The following is a 19459-nucleotide window of genomic DNA, read 5'->3' on the forward strand; positions in this document are numbered from 1 at the left end:
ACTTCGAATAGCAACCAAACTACTATAGGCATGGGACCGATGTCTGGTTCTATACATAATGGCGCAAATTTGATTCTGGATCTCATTAAGACTGAAAGACAACAGGTTTTCGAGGTCAGCCAGCGACAGATGGCACACATTCAGCAACAACATAACGAGTATCGCGCATCGTATTCGAAAGTGATTCTGGAAGAATCAATCAAGCGACGTGATGCTGAGGACAAAGTTGTGTACCTCTCAACCGAACTGGCTAGATATACCAAGGGGGCCACTGAAGTGCAGAATATTGCTTTGCAAGCTAGAGCAGACGCAACTGTGGCGCACAATACCGCTTCTGAAGCTGAAAAAGCAGCAGATGAAGCTCGCAGCCACCTTCATGGCGGTCCAGGATGCTCTTCAGCAAGTTGGAATTACTGTTAGTCGAGATGACTCTGTAGCATCCAACACACCGAAGATAATCTTGGGTACGCCATGGCTCGAACTCATCCCATCCCAAATCCATAGCTCAGATACACCACTCCCCGATTCCTCCAGTGTCCCGGACGACAAGCCGGGTTCTTCCCCTTCCCATACCAAGCACCTCAGCTCGCCATCAAAATTTATCTCATCTATTAAAGAACACATCAGTTACCTCAGCGATACATTGACTGCCACCCAAAACAGCTGCAAAAATCTTGACTCCCAACGCGATCAGCTCCAGAGCGACCTCCGTATGCTGTGTCCACGATCGAAACGAGTTTGAAAGCTTAAAGAAGGACAACGCGGAGTTGCTTGGCCAGTGGAAAACTAAGCTTGCGAAATTGGAAAATGAGATACAATGGTTGAAAGTAGAGCGAGATGACGCGATCAAGGCCGAAGCGGAGGCTGCCATTGCACGTGAAGAGATTAGGAGCACCTCGGCAGCTAGTGCAGTCGCTCTCAAATCGTATATTTGCCTCCTGCTCTCAACCTGAATCGTCCTACTAACAGAGGTTTCTACCAGCACGTTCGACCAGCTCTTACAAGATCAACAACGTCAAGCCGAGGCGAACGCTGAGAAGGTTCGGACAGCACTGGGGGACTCTATTGAAACCAAATCTGTGCAAATCCGTGACCTACAGAGCCGGCTCATACAGCTTACGGCCACTGTAAATGAATGGGAGGGTAAATATGATGCAGTCACCGAGGAGCGTGACTCCCAGAAGCAGCTCCTGGTCGCTGAACGGCAGAAATACAAAGAGTATGTAACCGTTCAAACATGTGACACCGTGAATGTTGACTGTACATTCAGAGCAAGCTCGAGCCAAAAGGAACAGATAGATGATTTGCAGAAACGACTGGAAGCTAGTGCCTCAGAGGACACCATAATGACCAAGGTATTACGAATAGAGGAGCTTGAGAAGGAACTGGCCTCAGTCCGGGCACACTATGCGAAGTCGATCCAGGAGAGAGATGAAGCCGTTGCTTTAGTCAAGTCTCGCGATGCACAAATGGAAGAGTTGCAGGAGACACTCGCAGTATCTTCAAGTCGCAAATCAACGAAGGAGTGTGCGCGAAAGAATAAAGCAGGTGGAAGTTCCGAGGAGAAGAAAACTAGTTCATCGAAATCATCGACCCCTCATGACCAGATCCAGTTCAGAGTGCCTGAGGTGCGCCCCGTAGCCGCGCCGATAGGTCTGTATGAATACCTTTCATGTTTAGCGTCCTTTACTAACTTTGATGATAAGCCGATCAACGGTCTAAACAAATCACTGGCCCTAAAAAAATTGGGAAGCTGAAGTCCAAGTCCTCAAGCACTGCACCGGGTTTCTCTGCCGCTCGCCCGATGGAGATTGACTCAGCGTCATCAACTGACGTGGAAATCATCTCTGGACCGACACCAATTGTCTCGCAGGGGTCTAATAGTGAGTGACTATCGAACCAACCTATCGCATTTTTAGTTACGTATTACGTTTATTAGCGAAGCAAAAATCTCTCCGTACTGGATCGAACAAAACGCCTTTAGGTGTTAATACTATCCAGACAGTCGACTCCCCTACAGAGAAGACCAGTCTCAAGCGTACTGCAGACACGAACGATTCTTCCACACCAATCACAAAGCGACCCAAACTCTTTCTTGACTCATCCGCTAGCTCCGTTGAGAAAGCCGCGCCTGCTGCATCCAGCTCGCCGGTTTCAACTCCCTTGGAATCGAGATCTGTGACATCTTCACCAGTCATTGCAAAGCCTGCCTTCAACTTCAAATTTCGAAAAAATCCTGGGCAAGCAAGTACTTCAGTCTCCTCGGGCGGTGCGACGCCATCGAAAGCTATGGCTAGCTCGCCAAATGTACGCACATCCCAGAGCGCGACTTCAAACGAAGCCCCTTCTGTGGGAGCCGGCGACGGTGGCGCGTATCGCAGATCAGGTAGCGTTGCCTCAGACACTGAGCTCGCAGCAGAAAGCACGCTTGGTGCGAAACCTCGAGCCCGACTTCTGAGACATGGGCAAATGAAACCCGCCGTATCGACAACTGGCGAGGCTACTAGCTCCAAGAAGCATGCTGAATTCAAAAATTTCAACCCTGGTGATGTTCCTGCAAAGGAACAGCCTCCTGGGTCGTCGGCCCGCTCAACAGCAGTGAGTGAAGAGCAGCCGCAAAACGCCCAAGATGCAGCATCTGCAAAAAGTAAACCATCTTTGCTGCGCCAATTCAGTAGGTTTATCTTTTCAAGGACATTCCAACCGAATTCACCCGGCTCCTAGGCGGCATAGATAACCTTTCAACACCTCCATCCAATTCTACTCCATCTCCGTCCCTTTCAACTGCCTCTGGGAGTGCAGTTGGTCGAAGCAAAGCCAATTCCACTCGTGACACCATCTCAAAAGGCATCTCACAGCCAGCAGGAGCTAAGCCTATTCCTAAAGGCCCGAGGTCGTCAATGGCTATGTTACAAGTGACTCTAGAATCTTCTCCCAAGGCACCGAAGTCGATGACAGCGACTAGGTCATCAGGAAAGGTACCCCAAAGGCCAACGGGGACATCCAATACTGGAGGTATCAAGAAAGGCACCTAAATCCCTCTTCGTGTTCCATTACCTTGTATGATTAACCGGGCTCTTCAATCACCCTGTCACTGTAAAGCACTCAAATTCCCCGTATATTTGTCTTACTCTCGTTTAATGTTTTACAAAAAGCTGGTTTCTTTTGTTGTACATGTAGTATGTACGCTGCTTAGATGGACGACAATTCAGTGGTACACATTATAGAAAAACAAAACCGGATTGAATAATAATTTCAATGAACATGTAACAAGTGCATCGTAGCTACCACCTCTAGCTGCACGGAACATGTGAGTGACTAAGAGTGGGATTTATTTGAGCCAGACTCGAGCAAGACACGTCGCTCGCGCGATCGCAGGTATCACGCGGCCCATTAGCTTGGTGTCAATAAAGTTAAACCCAATCAACAATTTGTTTTTGGGGACAATTCAATTTTCAACAGATCTTGTTCGGCCCCAAGGACTTGCGAGGGACCTAGATGATATCCGTGGACATTCAGCATAATTAGGGTGTGACAACTTGGAGTAATTGTTCTTGAGGTTTCTCGTGGTTATAATATATATATCATAATTGAAAGGAGTTACATAGCTGACTGTAACTACCAATGGTCTCGTTGAAATCTGAGAGGTGCATCAATGTTAGCATCGCGTTGGTCAATTAAGCAAGGCCACGACAAGACACACATATGGGTCGTAAGTGTAGAGAACGATAAGATGTGGTCTAAGAAGCCGGGAGGATGGTTAGCCAGGTTTGGTTTGATCAGCCAACGTAAGAGAGATGGATGCTCAAGGACCATATCATAATTTCGCCGTTGAGCCATACACCCTGGTCTCCCCCCACAGACTCCATACGAACGCCTCCTCCGGCGCTAGTCCACGCTTAACTATCTCTTCATACGCAGCCTTCACCTGGTCAGGACCACAAACCCGCCGAAGTGATACACCCCAGGTTCCACAGTCGGACATAAGCCTAGTCCAAGCTTCCTTCTGCATCTGAGTGATCGCAGAAACCGAAAGCTGTTGCTTGCGTATGGAAAGCCACTCAGGCATGAAAAAGTGTTCCATTTTGTCACCTCCTTGCGGAGCCTCTGAATCGGAACCCCAGCCAGTAGCAGACGAGGGTTCGGTTGTAGAAGCTGACACGTTCGTCAAGCCGAGCGCAATACATGTGACGAGTTCAGAGTCGCCACACGCACGGAAATGGTCGCGCACTCTGGCGTTAAGTGCATCGTTACCTGTAACGTCTACATATATCCAGCGTCCCCGTGCGAGGTCCCCGACAAGTGACGTATCGAATGACTCGTAGTCAAAGACATCGTCGTATAGGGCAAGACGTTTCGTGAAAGCGATATTCTTCTTTGACGTTAGTCCAATCACCCGTCTCGTCGAACTCCCCTGCAGAGAGTTACGTCTGCGGATCAGATATGCCAGGCAGAAGGCAGTCTTTGAAGAGGCAGAGGATATAAGGATATGAGTGGACCCTCCCTTGTAATTGGACGAATTAAGCCAGTCCTCACACCAAAATGAAGTCCAGAAAAGAGGGCGATAGAGCATTGTGAGATCTTCCGCAGTTGGTGATGGATCATATAACGGGTCCTCAGCGCACCGCGTAATCTGGTTGTACGGTCGGCGGTCTATGACATTTAGTGAGTGCCTTTGTGCGTCAATCTAGGAACCAAATCACCTGGAGGAAGATGAGGACGAGGCACAAAGAAAGCATACTTGTTGACGTTCGAAGATACCGCGAGTAAAAGATATCGTGCTGGGGCGAAGTATCCATACACTCGCTCTCCAGGATGGACTTTAGGGTGCGTGGACTTTATGATAGTACCAAAACCCCACACAGGAGTCACACCGTGAGTTGTTGAGGAGACTCCTTCTGCATCTGGAGCGTGGTGGAATTCAAAATACCTAGCATGCTAAAGTGATTAGACGACTTCGACATGTCTATGCGGAAAGGGACGGACCTGAAGTGCGAAGCCTCGCCCAAAGCTTGATATGTCATATTGTTCGTGGAGAAACCGAAGCGGTCGACTTCTAGCAGGACATGGTTATTGGGAATAGTCTGTGGAACTTCACATTTGACTATTATCGCTTGATTGGGATCTTGACTAGAAGACGCCCTTGGGTGACAGAGTATCAGATTTTCCATCTGTTGCACGTTGACATTCAGATTCGACAGACGAGGACCGACAGGACAATGGCACTTATACTGTGGTTAAAGCTAGAAGTGTATATTTACTACTAGTGTGTGTGTACCGCCACCACCGTGACTCATCTAATACGGCAAGTCCATGCCAGGGTTGAATCAAATGCGACAGGACGCGGGCGGGAAGACATGTAACTCATGATGCACAAGGCGGTCCTGCCAATGTCAGGAGGTATCAACTGTATTAAGTACTGATAAAGTTGATTGTACACTTGGTGTATTTCTATTGCTACTGTATTCTTGTTTTCACAATAAGCAAATCATCTGGTTTGACTCGGCGTTGTCGAAGTGCGGGAACAGTTCAGCAACGAGCTCGATACGCAGCAGAGCAAACCGCGCCAGATATGATACAAAGGAATGAATCGCTGCAGAAAGGATGTACAGAGGAGTCTAAAGAACAACGGGCAGGAAGATTACTGAGAATTTTGGAAGGAAGGCAAAACTGAGAGTTGTGAAAAAAAGAAAGCGCAATGTGCAATGTGCAATGATGATGAGCGGTATTTCTTGCTTTGATGAAAATGCGGATACGAGGTATTGGTTGAATAAATATGCGGTCGTCGTACGGGACGACACGATGTCATTCTAGTAGGGAGGGCGCTTGAACTCGTTGCTGATGATCTGTGCCTCAGGGTCGAATTCGTCGTCTTTTACGATTTTGCCACTGGCATCGTACTCGGCAACAGAGCGATCCGGACTAGCGAACGTGTCCATCTGGACATGTGGGATTCAGAATGCAGAGGAAGGCGCGTCTGTGGTAAGCTTTACCTGAACGTGTACACTGTCGCCTTTCTTGACGGAAATGCGACGATTTGCGCTAGCGTTGCTCCTGAATGCGAGTGTCGAGCTCTGGGTGGAACTGCGTTTGAAGAAAAGGTATAAGTTAAGGAACGTACAAAATGACTGAAGACGTACGTGAAAACCTCTGGACCTTGAGAAGTGAAGTTGGTCAACCTTCGTACGACGCGGCATGCTACGATCTGGAAGTGCATTTTAGTATGCACTCAAAAGACTGTATTTGTGCAAACCGTTGATGCGATGGCAGCAGGGACATTCGCAATGATCGATAGGACTGCATTCAAGTTTATGAGCATGAAGATCGTCGCCATCAAGTTTGCCAAGAATCTGGGGTAGTCACGATTGAATAAGCGAAGGCGCAACACACATCGAACGTACGCAATAACAAAGTAGATCAGACCGTCCCCAAATATAAGCTTGATAAGTTTGGAGCGACCGTTAGCCGGGAATGCGAGTTTCCAGCCGGTTAAGCACAAGACTGTGAAGTCAAACGCCATGGAGTAGATGAAGGTAATGGCGAGAATTTGGTTATCCGTGTAGATGATGACACATTCTTCATCTACCCATGCAGCATTCAACAAGATCCCTGATGAAATCAGTTGTTATACCCGCATATATGCGCTAGTTCAGTGGACGAAATGCGCGTACCATGAAGGAGGAATGACCAATGACCCAGAATGATCAGAACGAGGGCGGTAACTACATATTTGTTCTGCGACCATACCGCCATGCTGTAGTATGTGTCAGTTGCAGCAGGCCGTAAATATATACGTTTGCGACCGACGTTCGCAATGACAAATTGATGCTGGCTAAACCGATTGCAGAGTTTCCAAAGATCTGGTTGAAGGTATATAACGCTTGGCAATTAACCTCGGTTGTCACGTTGAGCGCAATAGAGCTAATTATTGTGCTTCAATAAAACGCGTAAAGCGAATGAAGAGACGGGACTTACATTCCGATCAACGCGAAGAGTAAACTGTAACGACCAGAAAAGTAAAATAACTGTCACAGATTTATTGTTCGAGGGGGGGACACTCAAATACTATGAGACCTTACCAAAGGCCATCGGAATCGCCTCTTGCCCGAGATAAACTGCCAGTCAAAATCCAACGAACTGACGAATTCCCATCTACACCGTATTAGCGACAATCCTTGACTCACATGAACGCATCTTACATGTAGAGCCCAAAGAGTACATGCATGAACTTGCTAAATGCCTCTACTCACACCACGTAAGGCTAATAAACCCAAACGAGATATCTCTCTGACTTACCAGCGTTGGCGACTAGCGTCTTTTGGGAGTGCCAGTCGACCATGGTAGCTTTCGGGATGTACAAGGAGGATGGTAAAGAGCCTGAGGGGGATGAGGCTTCGAACCTGAAGGTTTTCCTTAAATAGGGCACGGGTGCTTGTTGGGGCCTCCTTCTTGCCATATATGCGAGCAGCTTCTAATAGAACTTCAACAATATTATCGATAGCCTCTTCTTACACGGAACCAGTGACTGCGACGCAAGGACGGATACGTAAGGCACTCCTGTTCGGAACTCAGATATACCAGATACCCGAGGGGGGCACTTAGTCGTGATTTCGACATACGCAAGGGCCCTACCGCTCGTGACTACTTACCTATAGAGCTATCGTGCGTCCAGAACTTCAGCTTCAGCCCGGCATGGACACGAAGGTAGCAAACAAGACCACGTGGACGGTATTCTCGATTGATTTTCTGAAGTGGTGAGGATGATCCATGCTGTCCTCGCTTATCGTATCGATGATCTTTGGAGCAGTGGCACTTGCCATTTTATGTAAAGTTTAGAGAATCCCGCGAATTTCAAATACGGACTTGAGCGCAAAACAGTTTTGCTTCGTCGGATGAGTCTGCTGGATGTTTTATTTAGTACCAGTAGTACTTCAAGAAAATATCACAAACCGCTAACGAAACCGTCCTTCCTCGTGTTTTGTACGTGTTGTAGTAAAAACTACTATGCACTATGCTCTGTCACAACCAGATTCTATATGAATTATGAAAGCAATTAGATAGGTTGAGGAGGCAAAGGAGACCAGGTAGACCTTTTTGTCTTAGTTAGTGCAGCGATAACTGCATTCACTTGTTACACAAGAAAACCATCATTCTAGTTTCTCTTATACCCTAGCCTATGAGGAAACATAGTCGCCCAAGTACCAAGAAAGTCGTCTGTAGCTGAGCAATATTGTCGATGAATTTGAAAACCCTGTCCCCAATGACACGTGTCACTGGCATGCCCCGTTCGCTGACTAAGCGATCCCTTACTGTACGTCTTTTAGCCTAACCGGAACCGTTAGTAACCGACGGACGACGTTCTACATCGATTTCTTCCTGCTGGCGGGAAGCTGCATATACTGCTCTGAGGCTTGAGGTACAATCCAAGTTCTTCGTGATGATCAATTAGTACATGCCATGTATGAGTCGGATCAGTGCGGTCGTTGCATTGTAATGCCAACGTTCTATCCACTGATCGCAGTCATGGCGCCGCTGATGACATAGCTCTAGCATATTCAGGCCGAACAAAACAACTCGACCAATTGCAAGAGTCGAAGGAGACACTTACTGTGACGGACGGTCGAACTACTGGTCTTTCTTCCCAGTCAAATCTCTGCGCTCTGCATACATCCTCTTGTCTTTACATACTCAGTTTTTCTCATTGATCAGACTGACACTGTTATCTTTTCAGGTGATTTGAAATATTGAATTTCAAGTTTCACCACCAACGTGTTAGCCCAGCTGCAGCCATTCATCGTGTTGAAGAGCTAGTGCATCTTGATTTCTTGTCAAGAGCGTCGGACATGGTGGTTCACTACAGTGACTCAGCAGGCCAACTCAGTTCGTGTACGGCAAATATCGTGTGGAAGGGGCGTTCATCGAAAGCCATAAGCTGAAGCTTGTGGCGTTGTTAACGGACATTCTGAGAACAAGTTACAGCTATCATGCTGACGTCACAAACGGTGAGCATGGCTTCTTTCAGGCAAGAAGTTCTTTGCCTGATACCTTGCAGATCGCTGGAGCTGTAAACGAAACCGGACCAGGAGCATATCGGGGTTCTCCACATCGACCGTCTTCTGCAGGAGTTTTTTTCTTCGCGCAGGTGACCTTACGTTTTTGCTGGATTTGACACGCAATGTCTACAAACCTTTCTCGTGACCGCCCCCATCTCCGCAGGTAGTGGGTAGCCTACCTCTGTTCTCCGTTGATTCGGTCGACGGCTACCAGCAGTCCTTCATTAAACCATCATCCCACGTCTGTCACCCTTGTGATTCACCCACGTGTTGGTCCCCGTGCTCAGGCCTCAGGGACTGCTCATTTGCCATTCATTACCTCAGGCCCTCTCCCATTTTCTCACACTATTCGACATTCAAGCTTCAAGCCTCAATCAATTCATAAATAATGATATCGTGAATTCCCACGACTACCGAAGAAGGGCCTACGATATTATCCCCAACCTCTAATGCAATGAAGGTAAAGAACAGCACCTTGAGCTCTAACTGCATTCGTGCTCCTCGAACGACATTTTCTAAGTTGCCGCCAAAAGACTACTCATCTGTTTCGGTTCGTACATATACCGGGGGGCGAGTTCGCATCTCAGTTGCATATCCAGAGACTAGGGATGTCCACATAGCCCTTGTTTAGTAGCTGAATGCGCCGAGAAGGCCTATGGAGAAATTATCCGTCCTGACCAGCTTTTGCACGTCCCTCACTGTCCGATGTGCTCGCTCGTACCATCACCTCTTTGTATGATAACTTGGAACCCAAGTTACTTTTCAGCCGCCGTCCTCCTTACTTCATCTCCATTCTTAATTGGAACCGCCGGCATTCGATATTCAGCTTCCGATCGCGGCGCAGACCCCGGGCCCCGGCTATTTTATTATTTCCTCGGTTCGGCGGCGAAAATTTGGAGCCAGTCGGTCATTGATCAATTGCTACACTTGATCCACTAGTCAGATGCATCTACCCGAATCACGACCGAGACTTACAGGTCTTTTTGTTACCAACATATTCAAGTCAGTCGTCCATGCCTGCCATGGGACATTCCAGTCCAGTATGAGGTACAGTACCGTGACGGTCCGAATGGTATCCCCAGTTTAAGAGGAAGCATTTAGTCCATGGCCTGTCATGCAAGTCATGTCATTCAGGCATCTTGTAGCGGACTGACAGCGACTCGATACGCTGCAGTTGTATAGCTGGGACATCTTCCTACCAAATCAAAAGGTGGTCTCGATTCTGGACTCCTCAATAACTGCAATGATACTATCAAGTGCGGAAAGAACACGAAGGCGTTTCTTGATTCATGATAAGTAGGTGTGACGGTTTGTTCTTGAATAAGAGTTTCAATTATGAAATCAGCTTTGCCAAGAGCTCATGGGAGCGAACTCATTTTCACAGGAGAACGTTCCAGGGATCACCAGAGCACAAGTCCAATGATCAAACATGGAACGGGTTGGTACTGCATCAACCTGTCCGGGCAGTTGACGGGCTATAATACCGCCAACTTCTCATGGTTCATGCTTACAATCAATACAACCATGACAGCAATGGAACTTACGAAAGGGTAGTAATCCCGTGGACCGTTGTCGAAACAGATAAATAGCACGGCTCTGTTGATACTATCATAACACACTCCTTTATTCTCCAACTTGACGGTCTCGGTGCCGTTAATAACCGATCAGAAGCTTCAAGCAGTTCTCAACCGCTAATAAGATGGTAGACTGGAAATCGGGGGAAGTGATCCAGATGGATTCCAGTGCGTATTGATGATATTTACATGAGTTTTACTTACTCGCCCTCAGTGATCTTCCTGAAGTTTATGCATGCCCTGCTTGGTCTATACTTGTGAGATTAATTTGTTTGCGCAGTAATGATTATGATCTGATAGACGACTCAGATGGGAATTCTTTATCTCTCTGGACTTCGAATGGGCTGTCATGACGGGTAAGACGAGGTTCCGTTGGCCACTGGTGAGGACATGTCTGGTGCTTTGTTGAAATACATTTTGGAACCTGCCGTTCACCAGATTTTCTACTTTGCCGGTCGGTATCTTCTTCTTTTTGCACTCATTGGAATGTAAGTGTGTCATTCTTTCGTTCCACCATTTCTCACTCTTCACCCAGTGCTGTAGCCCTGGATACACCAAGGTACGCTGCAACGTCAATTATCGTCTCTCGATATACTAAACAGTTCTGTTTCTCACTAGTGAAATCAATTGTCAAGCACTTTATGCCTTTAATCAGGTGAGTTCACATCATAGGAAGAATAGCATAGAAGATCATTCCATTTAGCTGGCTGGCAATGCGGCAGTCGGACTCGCGAGCATCAACCTTTCTGTCCGGACGTGAGTCAAGGATTGCTCATGTGTCATCCCTGTCTTATCTGGAGATAGGATCGCTATTTGGTCTCAGAACACTTGGGTCGTTGTCCTCCTGATGTTGATTATTATCGGGCATTGGTCCCTCATTTTGCAAGGTATATCACCTTCTCACAAGCTCATGAAACCAGCTGATCGAGTGTCCTTGCAGGTATCCTTCTAACTGCCGTCTGGCTTCCCGGCGTCGGTTGTGCAATCGCTTACAGCGATACCACTATCCTTGCTGCCACTTTCATTTATTCAATGTGTTTCGACTTTGTGGTCTTATGCCTTTCGGCATATAAGCTCGCCTGGACTCATACGCGGAGTGGCACGAGCATCGCACCCTCCAGACTTGTCAGGATGTTGTTCTCTGATGGCTTGATATATTTTTTAATCGCGTACGTCTGTTTATTTCCTTTCCAGCTGGTCAACACATAACACTCCCTGCGTCAGGTTCGTGTCCAATGTGATCGCAACAACTATGATGGTGCTCAACTTGAACGCCATCATGAGTGTCATTTTCAACGTCCCAGCTGCTATCGCTTCAACAGTGAGCCTAGTTTCTTATATGCTCGTTTTCTTGCTAGACAATTCAATGCAGATTGTGGCATCTCGTGTTGTTAGGCGGCTGACCAACTTCCAGCGTTCAGGAGTGGAGATGATGTAAGTGTATTTTGCTGTATATAGATACGTCGGAGCTGCTACACTGTTCACTTTTTAGCAGCCGCCCTCTGGAAAACTGCGGTACCGCATTCAAGAACACTGATGCAGGACTTTCTAACCCGGTTAGCACACCAAGGACTACTGGCGTTCATGTTGAGGTGGGTAATAAATCCATGTGATGTGCCTTTCTTCCCTCATCGATGTCACTGTGCACAGATGGACACCTTTACACGTGCAGCGAATTTTGACCTTGAGGGGTATCGTAGTGTCCATCGCACCGCATCTTCAGCAGCAAGCTACAGTGAGGACCATAAGCCAGTTCAGGTAGTTTGACGTAAATCCCGCATTGCCTGGATGTCTTCGATGACCAGTCTTGCGCGCGAGATGCTTTTGCATTTATTTTCATTTGGACTATTCTCAGAAATTCAAGTTGTTAATTATTTACCCCACAACGTACTTCAAAGGTACTGCTCGATGGTTCCTTTCCAATAACAATGAGACCCCACGTAGTACACAATGACGAGCCCAAAATTGGAGTCGGTCTTATCTACAATGCGATTCATACTACTCTCGGATGATTCAGGCAGACTCCTTTAACTTGTTCATAATTAAATGTCATTATGCAGAACTCAGCACCAGTATCGTCTGTGCCTTCAAATTCATTGTTGCTTACTAGTTAATCTGATGCAACTCGTATACAGGAAAAAAAATAGGTTTCATTGAAAAGAGTGTAATGGTCAATACACAATATATAAGAGCATTTACATAATATTTCTAGTTACGAGCAATCACAAATTGTGTTGTATATGACAATTGCATTTCACTGGCCCGTCCCGTACCATCCGCGCGTTCTCCGAGACCGAAGCCCAGCTGTCTGTGTTCTCTTGCTGGCGTTGCGTGGCGCAGTGACGTCACGGTGCCATCTTAAGTAAGCTTGCACAAGACCATCAATTTGCGATCAGCTTACATTCTACATAGTAATTGAGGCGCTGTCAGCATAAGACGCCAATTGCACTAATGATCCAGACCATCCAGATGTTAAATCATTACCCGTCACACTATATAATCCCATGTTCCGAACCGTGGCACGACCCCAACCTTCTCTGAATCCACATCATGTCAGACGCACCGGAAGTCAAGGCCACCTCGAACGGCATTCCTCCTCCAAGCTTCCACTTGCCAGTCAGTCGTCGTCGTGGTACTCACAGGTTCTTTCTGACAAGGCACTAGTTACCTGATAGACCAGACATCATCACCGCCAACATTCAGAAACTCACGGAGCTAACGCCGAATCCGTATGTGCCATGAGTACTTCAAACGCAAATGGGTACACATATAACATACTGTATGCATGCAGACGCCACAGGTTCATCTTCAAGGCACTGATCAAGCACCTGCACCAGTTCATCAATGAGACCAGGCATGTATGCTTCCTGTAAAATCTCCAGTTCTCGATTGACGCCACGACTATTTCTAGTCTAACCACAGACGAATGGATGGCAGCAATTGATTTCTTGACGCGCACTGGACAAAAGTGCACACCATTGCGTCAAGAAAACATTCTGCTATCGGATGTCCTGGGTGTTTCTGCTCTCGTCGACGCGCTAAACAATCCCGTTGCGGGAGGTGCAACAGAGAACAGCGTCCTGGGTCCATTCTTCACCAAGGACGCTGCAGATGGTGAGTTGCAAGCAATTCCAGCGCACTTCTATTTGTAAATCGACTCGCAGTGGGATTTGGTGAATCGATTGCGTCTGAAGGAAAAGGAGATTACATGTACGTCGAAGGTCGGATTTTGACGACCGACGGGCAGCCAATCTCCAACGCCGTCATTGAAACTTGGGAAACCGATGACCATGGTTAGCTCCTTCCAAATATTATCTTACGATTCATACTCATTATCTCCGTCAGGATTTTATGACACTCAGTACACAGATCGCTCACATCCCGACTGCAGAGGTCGCCTCCGCTCCGACGATGATGGTAAATTTGGCTATCGCGCTGTTGTGCCAGTAGCGTACCCAATTCCTGGAGACGTAAGTCGATGTTTCATGGCTATGTGATCTTACACCGAAAATGTCGTCCCTAACAGGGTCCTGTTGGTGAACTTCTTCTCCTTCTTGGCCGGCACAACATGCGGCCAAATCATTTACACATGATGGTCGAAGCTCCTGGTTTCCACAAGTTGGTCACGGCATTTTATCCAGATGGCCGCGACTATCTAAGAAGCGATTGCGTCTTCGGTGTCAAGAAATCCTTGGTAGTGGTATGTCTAGGTTCCTGAGTTTCTTTGAGGCCACTTGGTTTGACACTTGTCTTTACAGAACTTAAAGGACGTTGTAGAGGATGAAGAAGCTCGCAAACGCGGATTTCCTCAGGGTGGCTCATTCAAGTTATTGCAATATGACATTGTGTTACTCACAGAAGATCAGTCTGCCATAATACGTGCTGGCGTTGGAGAACGTTACACGATTACGTCGGACCATAAAAGTGATAAATCATAATGGACTCGATACGGCGTCATCATGTATTTCAGATATTCTGTTTTACTCGTCAAGTTCTTTGCTGCAATGCCGTACCGACATCTGACATTTTTTGGAACACCCCATGTGACGTAGAATGCAAAGTGGATGTTCAGTGTTCACTAGAGTGTCTGGTGACTTGTTACGATTCCGAAATAGACCGGCTCTCAGTCTTTCAATGTTATTTTGTAAAGGTAGGACCCCTCACAAAGGAGTATTATCCTTAGTGACCCTTCCCTTTCCAATAACGACCACTTCTCCCTTCTCGATTATCTCCCACAAAGACCATCTCTCTCACTTGTTGACTATCCACAACGACTATTTCTTTCCTTTCTTACTGCGGGCAAGGTCAAAAAGGGAGGGCCCTTGAAGACGAAATGCGCGCGTGCGTCTCACGTAGTTCTCGCGTGCGCTTACTTGACCGACTTTCCAGATACATCGTCTCTATTCCTAAACTCATTTTGGTTCTACATTTCCTTCCTACCGGTCGCCGGCTACCACATCGGTGATTGCATCTTACATCTAATATTTAGTACGACGTTCTATAGCATCTACAACTGCATAACCCAATCTCAAACGAGCGCATGGGTCGACTGATATTCAGGTAGGCCAACGTTGCATCGGGGAAGGACCCGTGAACCGATCAACGGTGTTGAACCAGCCTAGTTGCGCTGCGTCACAAGATTTTGGAAACGGATCAGGTTTCTGAAGAGTCAACGAATTCGAAAGCAATTGTCTTGTTCATCAGAGACAGAGGTCGCAAAACCATGCCATTCAGTGCACTCTGCACCGTGGTACTATTACATGCTCAAGTACAAAACGAAGTCTACTTCGAATTCATCATCGCTCGGAGGTGTCTTTCTCTCGCCGTGTTCACACTTTCAAACGAGCACTGAAATGGTTCAGGGCGACTTCGGTAGAGTCAGCCGCAGGTTCTCGAGTGCATACTAGGCTACTTACATCGCCAAGCCGGCGGTGAACTCCGGCTTCACCTCAATCCTGTTTCCGTTTGAGTCTTTGGCATGATCGATGCGCAAGACGGCGAGTATGGTAACAGTTGCGGTCCAGAGACTATTCTCTGCAAACCAACGACCTGCCAAGGAAATTTGACATTCTCAGCACTGCCAGATCAACCATGAATAATTTTACCAGGACAAATACGCCTTGCAGTAAGGGTCAGCGAATGACTTTAAATGATAGTAAGTGCAGAATATTCACCTGCCATGACCAAAGGCAAAATGGTTGACGAAAGGATCCTTCAGCTTCCCGTCAGCTGTCAGATGGCGACTCGGATGGAAGCGCGATGCATCGGGGAATATGTCTTCATCCCGAGAAAGTGCCCTGAGCCACGCTCAGCTCAAGCCGCCGGTACATGCACTCCACCATGACATACCACTGATTAACCATCACCATCGCGCCTGATTGCACTACAGATGAGTCAACGACAACTTCGACACATACGACTTCGAACCTTTGGGTATGAAGTACCCGTCGTAAACATCATCATTTGATGTCGCATGTGGAATTCCTGTGCAAGTGGTCCAACATTCAAACAGAGCTATATTACTGCAGACTAACCTAGGGGAACGACAGGATACCATCTCAGGACCTCGCGGAGAATGGCATCAAGATAGGGCATTGACGCCCTGTCATCAAGGCACGGCATTTTATCATGTTTTACAGCTTGGTCGATTTCTGCACGAGCCCGGGCTTGGACGTCAGGATAGAGCACCATGGTCAGCAGGAATATCTGCAATGCGGCTGCACTCTGCGGGACATCAAAGTAAGAATCAGGTCTGTTTAAGTAGCTACTCACAGTGTCCATGCCAACTAAGATGCCGGATTCCCGTCAATGGATAACTTTTGTCCTGGTAAAAAAAACTCTTACCCATGTACCCCGTCAACGCAACAGCCTTCATGGTGTCTTCATCAGCGTCGTCGTGAGCTTGACTGAGAAAGTCAGCGACCAATGAGTGTGAAGCAGTCCCATTTGCCTTCACGCAAACAGATCAGGTAAAATTTCCATCCAGAGCTCTGCGCAAGCGCACCATTTGTGCCTTCACTTCATTGAAGGGCTCGTTCAAAAGCTGTTGAGCTAGTTCTCTAGAGCGTCCCATCAGGGCAAATGCTCCACCGAAGCACCAGAACGGTAACTTTTCGACTGCAACCTTGTGTTGAATGTTCAAAATTATGTCGTCGATAAAGGCACTCACGGAAAGGAAAGACTGTGAAAATGGCAGCCTTCTCGGGAGAAGTAATATACTTGCCAATATCCAAAAGTTCGCGCGCGCGGGAAAGAAATGGGTCTTCATGTCCGTGAGCACGGTATCCATATGTCACAGCCATGATTAGGGATGCCGCGTATCTGTCACAAAGATTGATAGTCAACTGGATCATACGTCACTACGACATCGCTGGATCAGATACGAACGTTTCAGTCTGATGCTGCGGGTCACTAATGGCATCCATGAGATTAACCACTAGCTCATTTGCGTGGCGAGAGTACATCTCGTAGTGTGAGACCGAGACTTCGGCCCTGAGGACTTGGTGGAATATCTTGCGATGTTGCCGTAAAGTCTCGCCATATGGCAGGAGCACAGTACTGAAATCCACTCCAGCTCTGTATCGTCAGTGAATGAATAACAAACTAAATGAAACCCGACAATGCATACAATTCGTTGGTGCGAATAACGGGGCGAGTAGAGTAATTCCCAGAACGCCTGTCGAGCAGCTCTCGCGCGATCGTTTCAGAGTTTATAATAATCAAGTCGATCCCAAATATGCAGGAGTGAATGATTTTTCCTATGATCAAAGATGAAATTGAATCTGAGAGCTTGGCAAAGAGGCCATTGGTCTGCCACTAACCATATGTCTTTCCCCACGCAGTGTATGTGAGCCAAGGTCGTTTAGTATCCAATTGCAGCGCGTTACCGAAAAATGGTAACGGAGGAGGGCCAGGCGGCAAAGGTAAAGGGTAGACACGTCTGCGAGTCAGATGCGAAACGACAACCAGGGCAACAATGCACGATATCGCTGAAGCTAGAATATGAGTGGAGTGCATGGCGAGGGATTATGGTCGAGCCCAAGACACGTTTGACGGTTCGCCTCATAAAAGGCGTCTTTGACCCGAATAGCATGCATGAGTTGAAGACAGGAGTGACGGTACCTGTGACAAATGTCAAGTACGTATAGATAGGTGGCTGTGGCGTTCGTTGAACGTTCACACGAGAAAGAGTCGATTGGTTTGAATCGTCTTAAGGTTCGAACAGGATAACTGTCCTAACTAAATGTTATTCAAAAGGGGGGATGAAAATCAACTACCCTAACAGTAGATATACGTCGGTTTATATACTGTAGGGAAAGAACTCTATGGAATAAGACAGAATGAGTGAATATGAGTATCTAAAGAGACTGATGAAAGTAAATATCGGTTGCCAACATCAATGCGTAGATGTTGGCTTTTTTAACGAGCGTTACATACGCCCTCCAGGTCCTCTAAACGAGGGGACCTTTCTTCAGGTGATGCGAGTTCCTTTAGTTCTCTCGCGTCGGTCCAAGGGACGCAAAGGCAGCTGAGAGAAGAACCAAGGTAAGAACATTTACTATCAATATACTAATAAGGATGAGTCTACCGAAAACGTCTTCGGTGGTGACATCAGGCATCCGTGAGGCCTGTTCGAGGTCGAGCTGCTCAGCAGCTGCGATAATCTCCTCTACGTCAGGTCCAGGATCTGCCGTTGGCGCAGTACGAGCGGGAGTAGGGGCTAAGATGGTAGCAGCGTTGGTGGTCACGTCGGCGATGACCTGGGCAGCGGTGGTAGGTCTAGGACGGTGGTTATGGGCTGGTCGCTCACGAGGAGGGTAGGCAGGACGGGTATAATGAGGAGGTGGACCAGACGCAGAGGTGCGGTGGTCTAGGGTGAGGTTGCGGCTGCGGTGAGCATGGTGTCGGAACTCACGAGCCCGCTCGGCCCGGAGCTCAAGGTCGAAAGCATGGGACTCCTTTCGAGTAGCTAGCTCTTTAGCCTGGGCCTCAGCCCTGAAGAAACGCGTGAATGCTCCTAGAGCATCAGCGTCTTCGTTGGGTCTTCGTGGAGGAGGGTGACGCCCTCCACGTCCCCTTCGTCCCCTTCCAGGACGGCCCCTGCCTGTCCGAGTGGACCGGTGAGTTGGGGCATGTTCTCCAGGCTCGCGACGTGCCGGTGAGACGTCGACGAGCATCGCATCATGCGAAATGGGAGGAGGAGTGGTTGACATGGGGGAGGATTCACGATGTGGGTTGAAGTGCTGAGTGCCCGTTAAATAAGGATCAGGAAACTCACTTAGGGAGGTTTGGCTGGCGAGATCAGTCAACATTAAGTCTGTGATGCCGGATACAGTATCTCGGGCCCTCGAGAAAGCTTCCGTGATGCAAATGGGGATAGAGCTTGAGGAGGTCGAAATTTTCCTCGGTAAGTGAGATATGCCAGGGACACCCAGTGCTTCCAAGTACTGGGATAGAGCCTCCAGGCGCGACACCTGATGGTGGGGAAACCACGCACGGTCGCCAGTGGAATACTCTACTTCGAAAAGGGCATCAGCGCCAGAACCCTGGTGGTTCACGATTTTGGCGACGGACCATTCTTCAAGGTGCCCTATGTCAGAGACTTGGGCTAGCTGACGACCAGGGAATCTACGATCGTCGTTAGGGATATGTGGACGGAGGAGGTGTGCATGGAAGGCCGGGTGAAGTCCCCGTTGTTTAAGTTGGGCTGGGAGGTCGAGTAAGAATGAGTTGTTCTTGTAGTCCTCGAGTATACGATACGGTCCGATATATTTCGGAGCAAGTTTGCGAGCTCGACCTTTAGGGAGCGAGAGGTTTTCAGTCGACACGTAC

At 47.8% G+C, this 19459-nt stretch overlaps 6 protein-coding genes across 6 annotated transcripts; 3 read left to right on the forward strand and 3 right to left on the reverse strand.

The window, feature by feature from the left end:
• Positions 1 to 627: 627 nt before the first annotated feature.
• Positions 628 to 3237, forward strand: F5147DRAFT_684953 (uncharacterized protein). The gene is made up of 7 exons (XM_041436649.1): positions 628 to 717; positions 746 to 925; positions 983 to 1219; positions 1271 to 1653; positions 1707 to 1883; positions 1940 to 2674; positions 2725 to 3237. The coding sequence occupies exons 1-7, from the start codon at positions 713 to 715 to the stop codon at positions 3033 to 3035; spliced, it is 2028 nt and encodes a 675-aa protein (XP_041295009.1). The 5' UTR covers positions 628 to 712; the 3' UTR covers positions 3036 to 3237.
• A 294-nt stretch (positions 3238 to 3531) lies between these two features.
• On the reverse strand, positions 3532 to 5250 carry F5147DRAFT_609386 (uncharacterized protein). The gene is made up of 3 exons (XM_041432408.1): positions 4987 to 5250; positions 4704 to 4930; positions 3532 to 4653 (listed from the first exon to the last, which is right to left on the reverse strand). The coding sequence occupies exons 1-3, from the start codon at positions 5169 to 5171 to the stop codon at positions 3818 to 3820; spliced, it is 1248 nt and encodes a 415-aa protein (XP_041295010.1). The 5' UTR covers positions 5172 to 5250; the 3' UTR covers positions 3532 to 3817.
• Positions 5251 to 5810: 560 nt separating this feature from the next.
• On the reverse strand, positions 5811 to 7339 carry F5147DRAFT_744637 (uncharacterized protein; the record flags this gene model as incomplete). The annotated part of the gene is made up of 11 exons (XM_041439691.1): positions 5811 to 5939; positions 5994 to 6084; positions 6141 to 6205; positions 6254 to 6350; positions 6402 to 6609; positions 6672 to 6754; positions 6808 to 6921; positions 6976 to 7025; positions 7080 to 7152; positions 7200 to 7242; positions 7297 to 7339. The coding sequence occupies 11 exons, from the start codon at positions 7337 to 7339 to the stop codon at positions 5811 to 5813; spliced, it is 996 nt and encodes a 331-aa protein (XP_041295011.1).
• Positions 7340 to 10632: 3293 nt separating this feature from the next.
• F5147DRAFT_684960 (uncharacterized protein) lies at positions 10633 to 12562 on the forward strand. The gene is made up of 13 exons (XM_041436650.1): positions 10633 to 10795; positions 10842 to 10884; positions 10937 to 11009; positions 11066 to 11115; positions 11163 to 11186; positions 11246 to 11282; positions 11331 to 11383; positions 11432 to 11514; positions 11568 to 11796; positions 11852 to 11948; positions 12000 to 12061; positions 12120 to 12219; positions 12278 to 12562. The coding sequence occupies exons 1-13, from the start codon at positions 10753 to 10755 to the stop codon at positions 12392 to 12394; spliced, it is 1011 nt and encodes a 336-aa protein (XP_041295012.1). The 5' UTR covers positions 10633 to 10752; the 3' UTR covers positions 12395 to 12562.
• Positions 12563 to 13076: 514 nt separating this feature from the next.
• F5147DRAFT_684967 (aromatic compound dioxygenase) lies at positions 13077 to 14728 on the forward strand. Its single transcript, XM_041436651.1, has 8 exons — positions 13077 to 13243; positions 13292 to 13356; positions 13419 to 13481; positions 13539 to 13741; positions 13792 to 13920; positions 13973 to 14097; positions 14154 to 14327; positions 14386 to 14728. Exons 1-8 carry the CDS (start codon positions 13178 to 13180, stop codon positions 14563 to 14565), a joined length of 1005 nt encoding a protein of 334 aa, XP_041295013.1. The 5' UTR covers positions 13077 to 13177; the 3' UTR covers positions 14566 to 14728.
• Positions 14729 to 15456: 728 nt separating this feature from the next.
• F5147DRAFT_771528 (cytochrome P450) lies at positions 15457 to 17644 on the reverse strand (the record flags this gene model as incomplete). Its single annotated transcript, XM_041441254.1, has 14 exons — positions 15457 to 15475; positions 15544 to 15676; positions 15733 to 15746; positions 15802 to 15924; positions 15977 to 16001; positions 16055 to 16111; positions 16162 to 16351; positions 16400 to 16413; positions 16472 to 16577; positions 16632 to 16744; positions 16797 to 16948; positions 17015 to 17203; positions 17256 to 17385; positions 17449 to 17644. 14 exons carry the CDS (start codon positions 17642 to 17644, stop codon positions 15457 to 15459), a joined length of 1461 nt encoding a protein of 486 aa, XP_041295014.1.
• Positions 17645 to 19459: the final 1815 nt, after the last annotated feature.

The sequence above is a fragment of the Suillus discolor genome (genome assembly GCF_016758755.1).
Source record: "Suillus discolor strain FC423 chromosome Unknown F5147scaffold_16, whole genome shotgun sequence".
In the NCBI taxonomy this organism is placed as follows: Eukaryota; Fungi; Basidiomycota; class Agaricomycetes; order Boletales; family Suillaceae; genus Suillus; species Suillus discolor.

Excerpts from the sequence above, each read along its gene's own strand:
- F5147DRAFT_684953 (XM_041436649.1), top strand. Across the intron at positions 1,220-1,270 it reads GAACGGCAGAAATACAAAGA|AGCAAGCTCGAGCCAAAAGG; the intron begins GTATGTAACCGT and ends CTGTACATTCAG. Across the intron at positions 1,654-1,706 it reads CCCCGTAGCCGCGCCGATAG|CCGATCAACGGTCTAAACAA; the intron begins GTCTGTATGAAT and ends TTTGATGATAAG.
- F5147DRAFT_609386 (XM_041432408.1), bottom strand. The coding sequence starts at position 5,171 with ATGGAAAATCTGATACTCTGTCACCCAAGGGCGTCTTCTAGTCAAGAT. Across the intron at positions 4,931-4,986 it reads GGCGAGGCTTCGCACTTCAG|GTATTTTGAATTCCACCACG; the intron begins GTCCGTCCCTTT and ends TTAGCATGCTAG. Across the intron at positions 4,654-4,703 it reads TCGTCCTCATCTTCCTCCAG|ACCGCCGACCGTACAACCAG; the intron begins GTGATTTGGTTC and ends TAAATGTCATAG.
- F5147DRAFT_684960 (XM_041436650.1), top strand. The coding sequence starts at position 10,753 with ATGGTAGACTGGAAATCGGGGGAAGTGATCCAGATGGATTCCA. Across the intron at positions 11,283-11,330 it reads CACTTTATGCCTTTAATCAG|CTGGCTGGCAATGCGGCAGT; the intron begins GTGAGTTCACAT and ends CATTCCATTTAG. Across the intron at positions 11,515-11,567 it reads TTGGTCCCTCATTTTGCAAG|GTATCCTTCTAACTGCCGTC; the intron begins GTATATCACCTT and ends GTGTCCTTGCAG.
- F5147DRAFT_684967 (XM_041436651.1), top strand. The coding sequence starts at position 13,178 with ATGTCAGACGCACCGGAAGTCAAGGCCACCTCGAACGGCATTCCTCCT. Across the intron at positions 13,742-13,791 it reads CACCAAGGACGCTGCAGATG|TGGGATTTGGTGAATCGATT; the intron begins GTGAGTTGCAAG and ends ATCGACTCGCAG. Across the intron at positions 14,328-14,385 it reads TCAAGAAATCCTTGGTAGTG|AACTTAAAGGACGTTGTAGA; the intron begins GTATGTCTAGGT and ends TTGTCTTTACAG.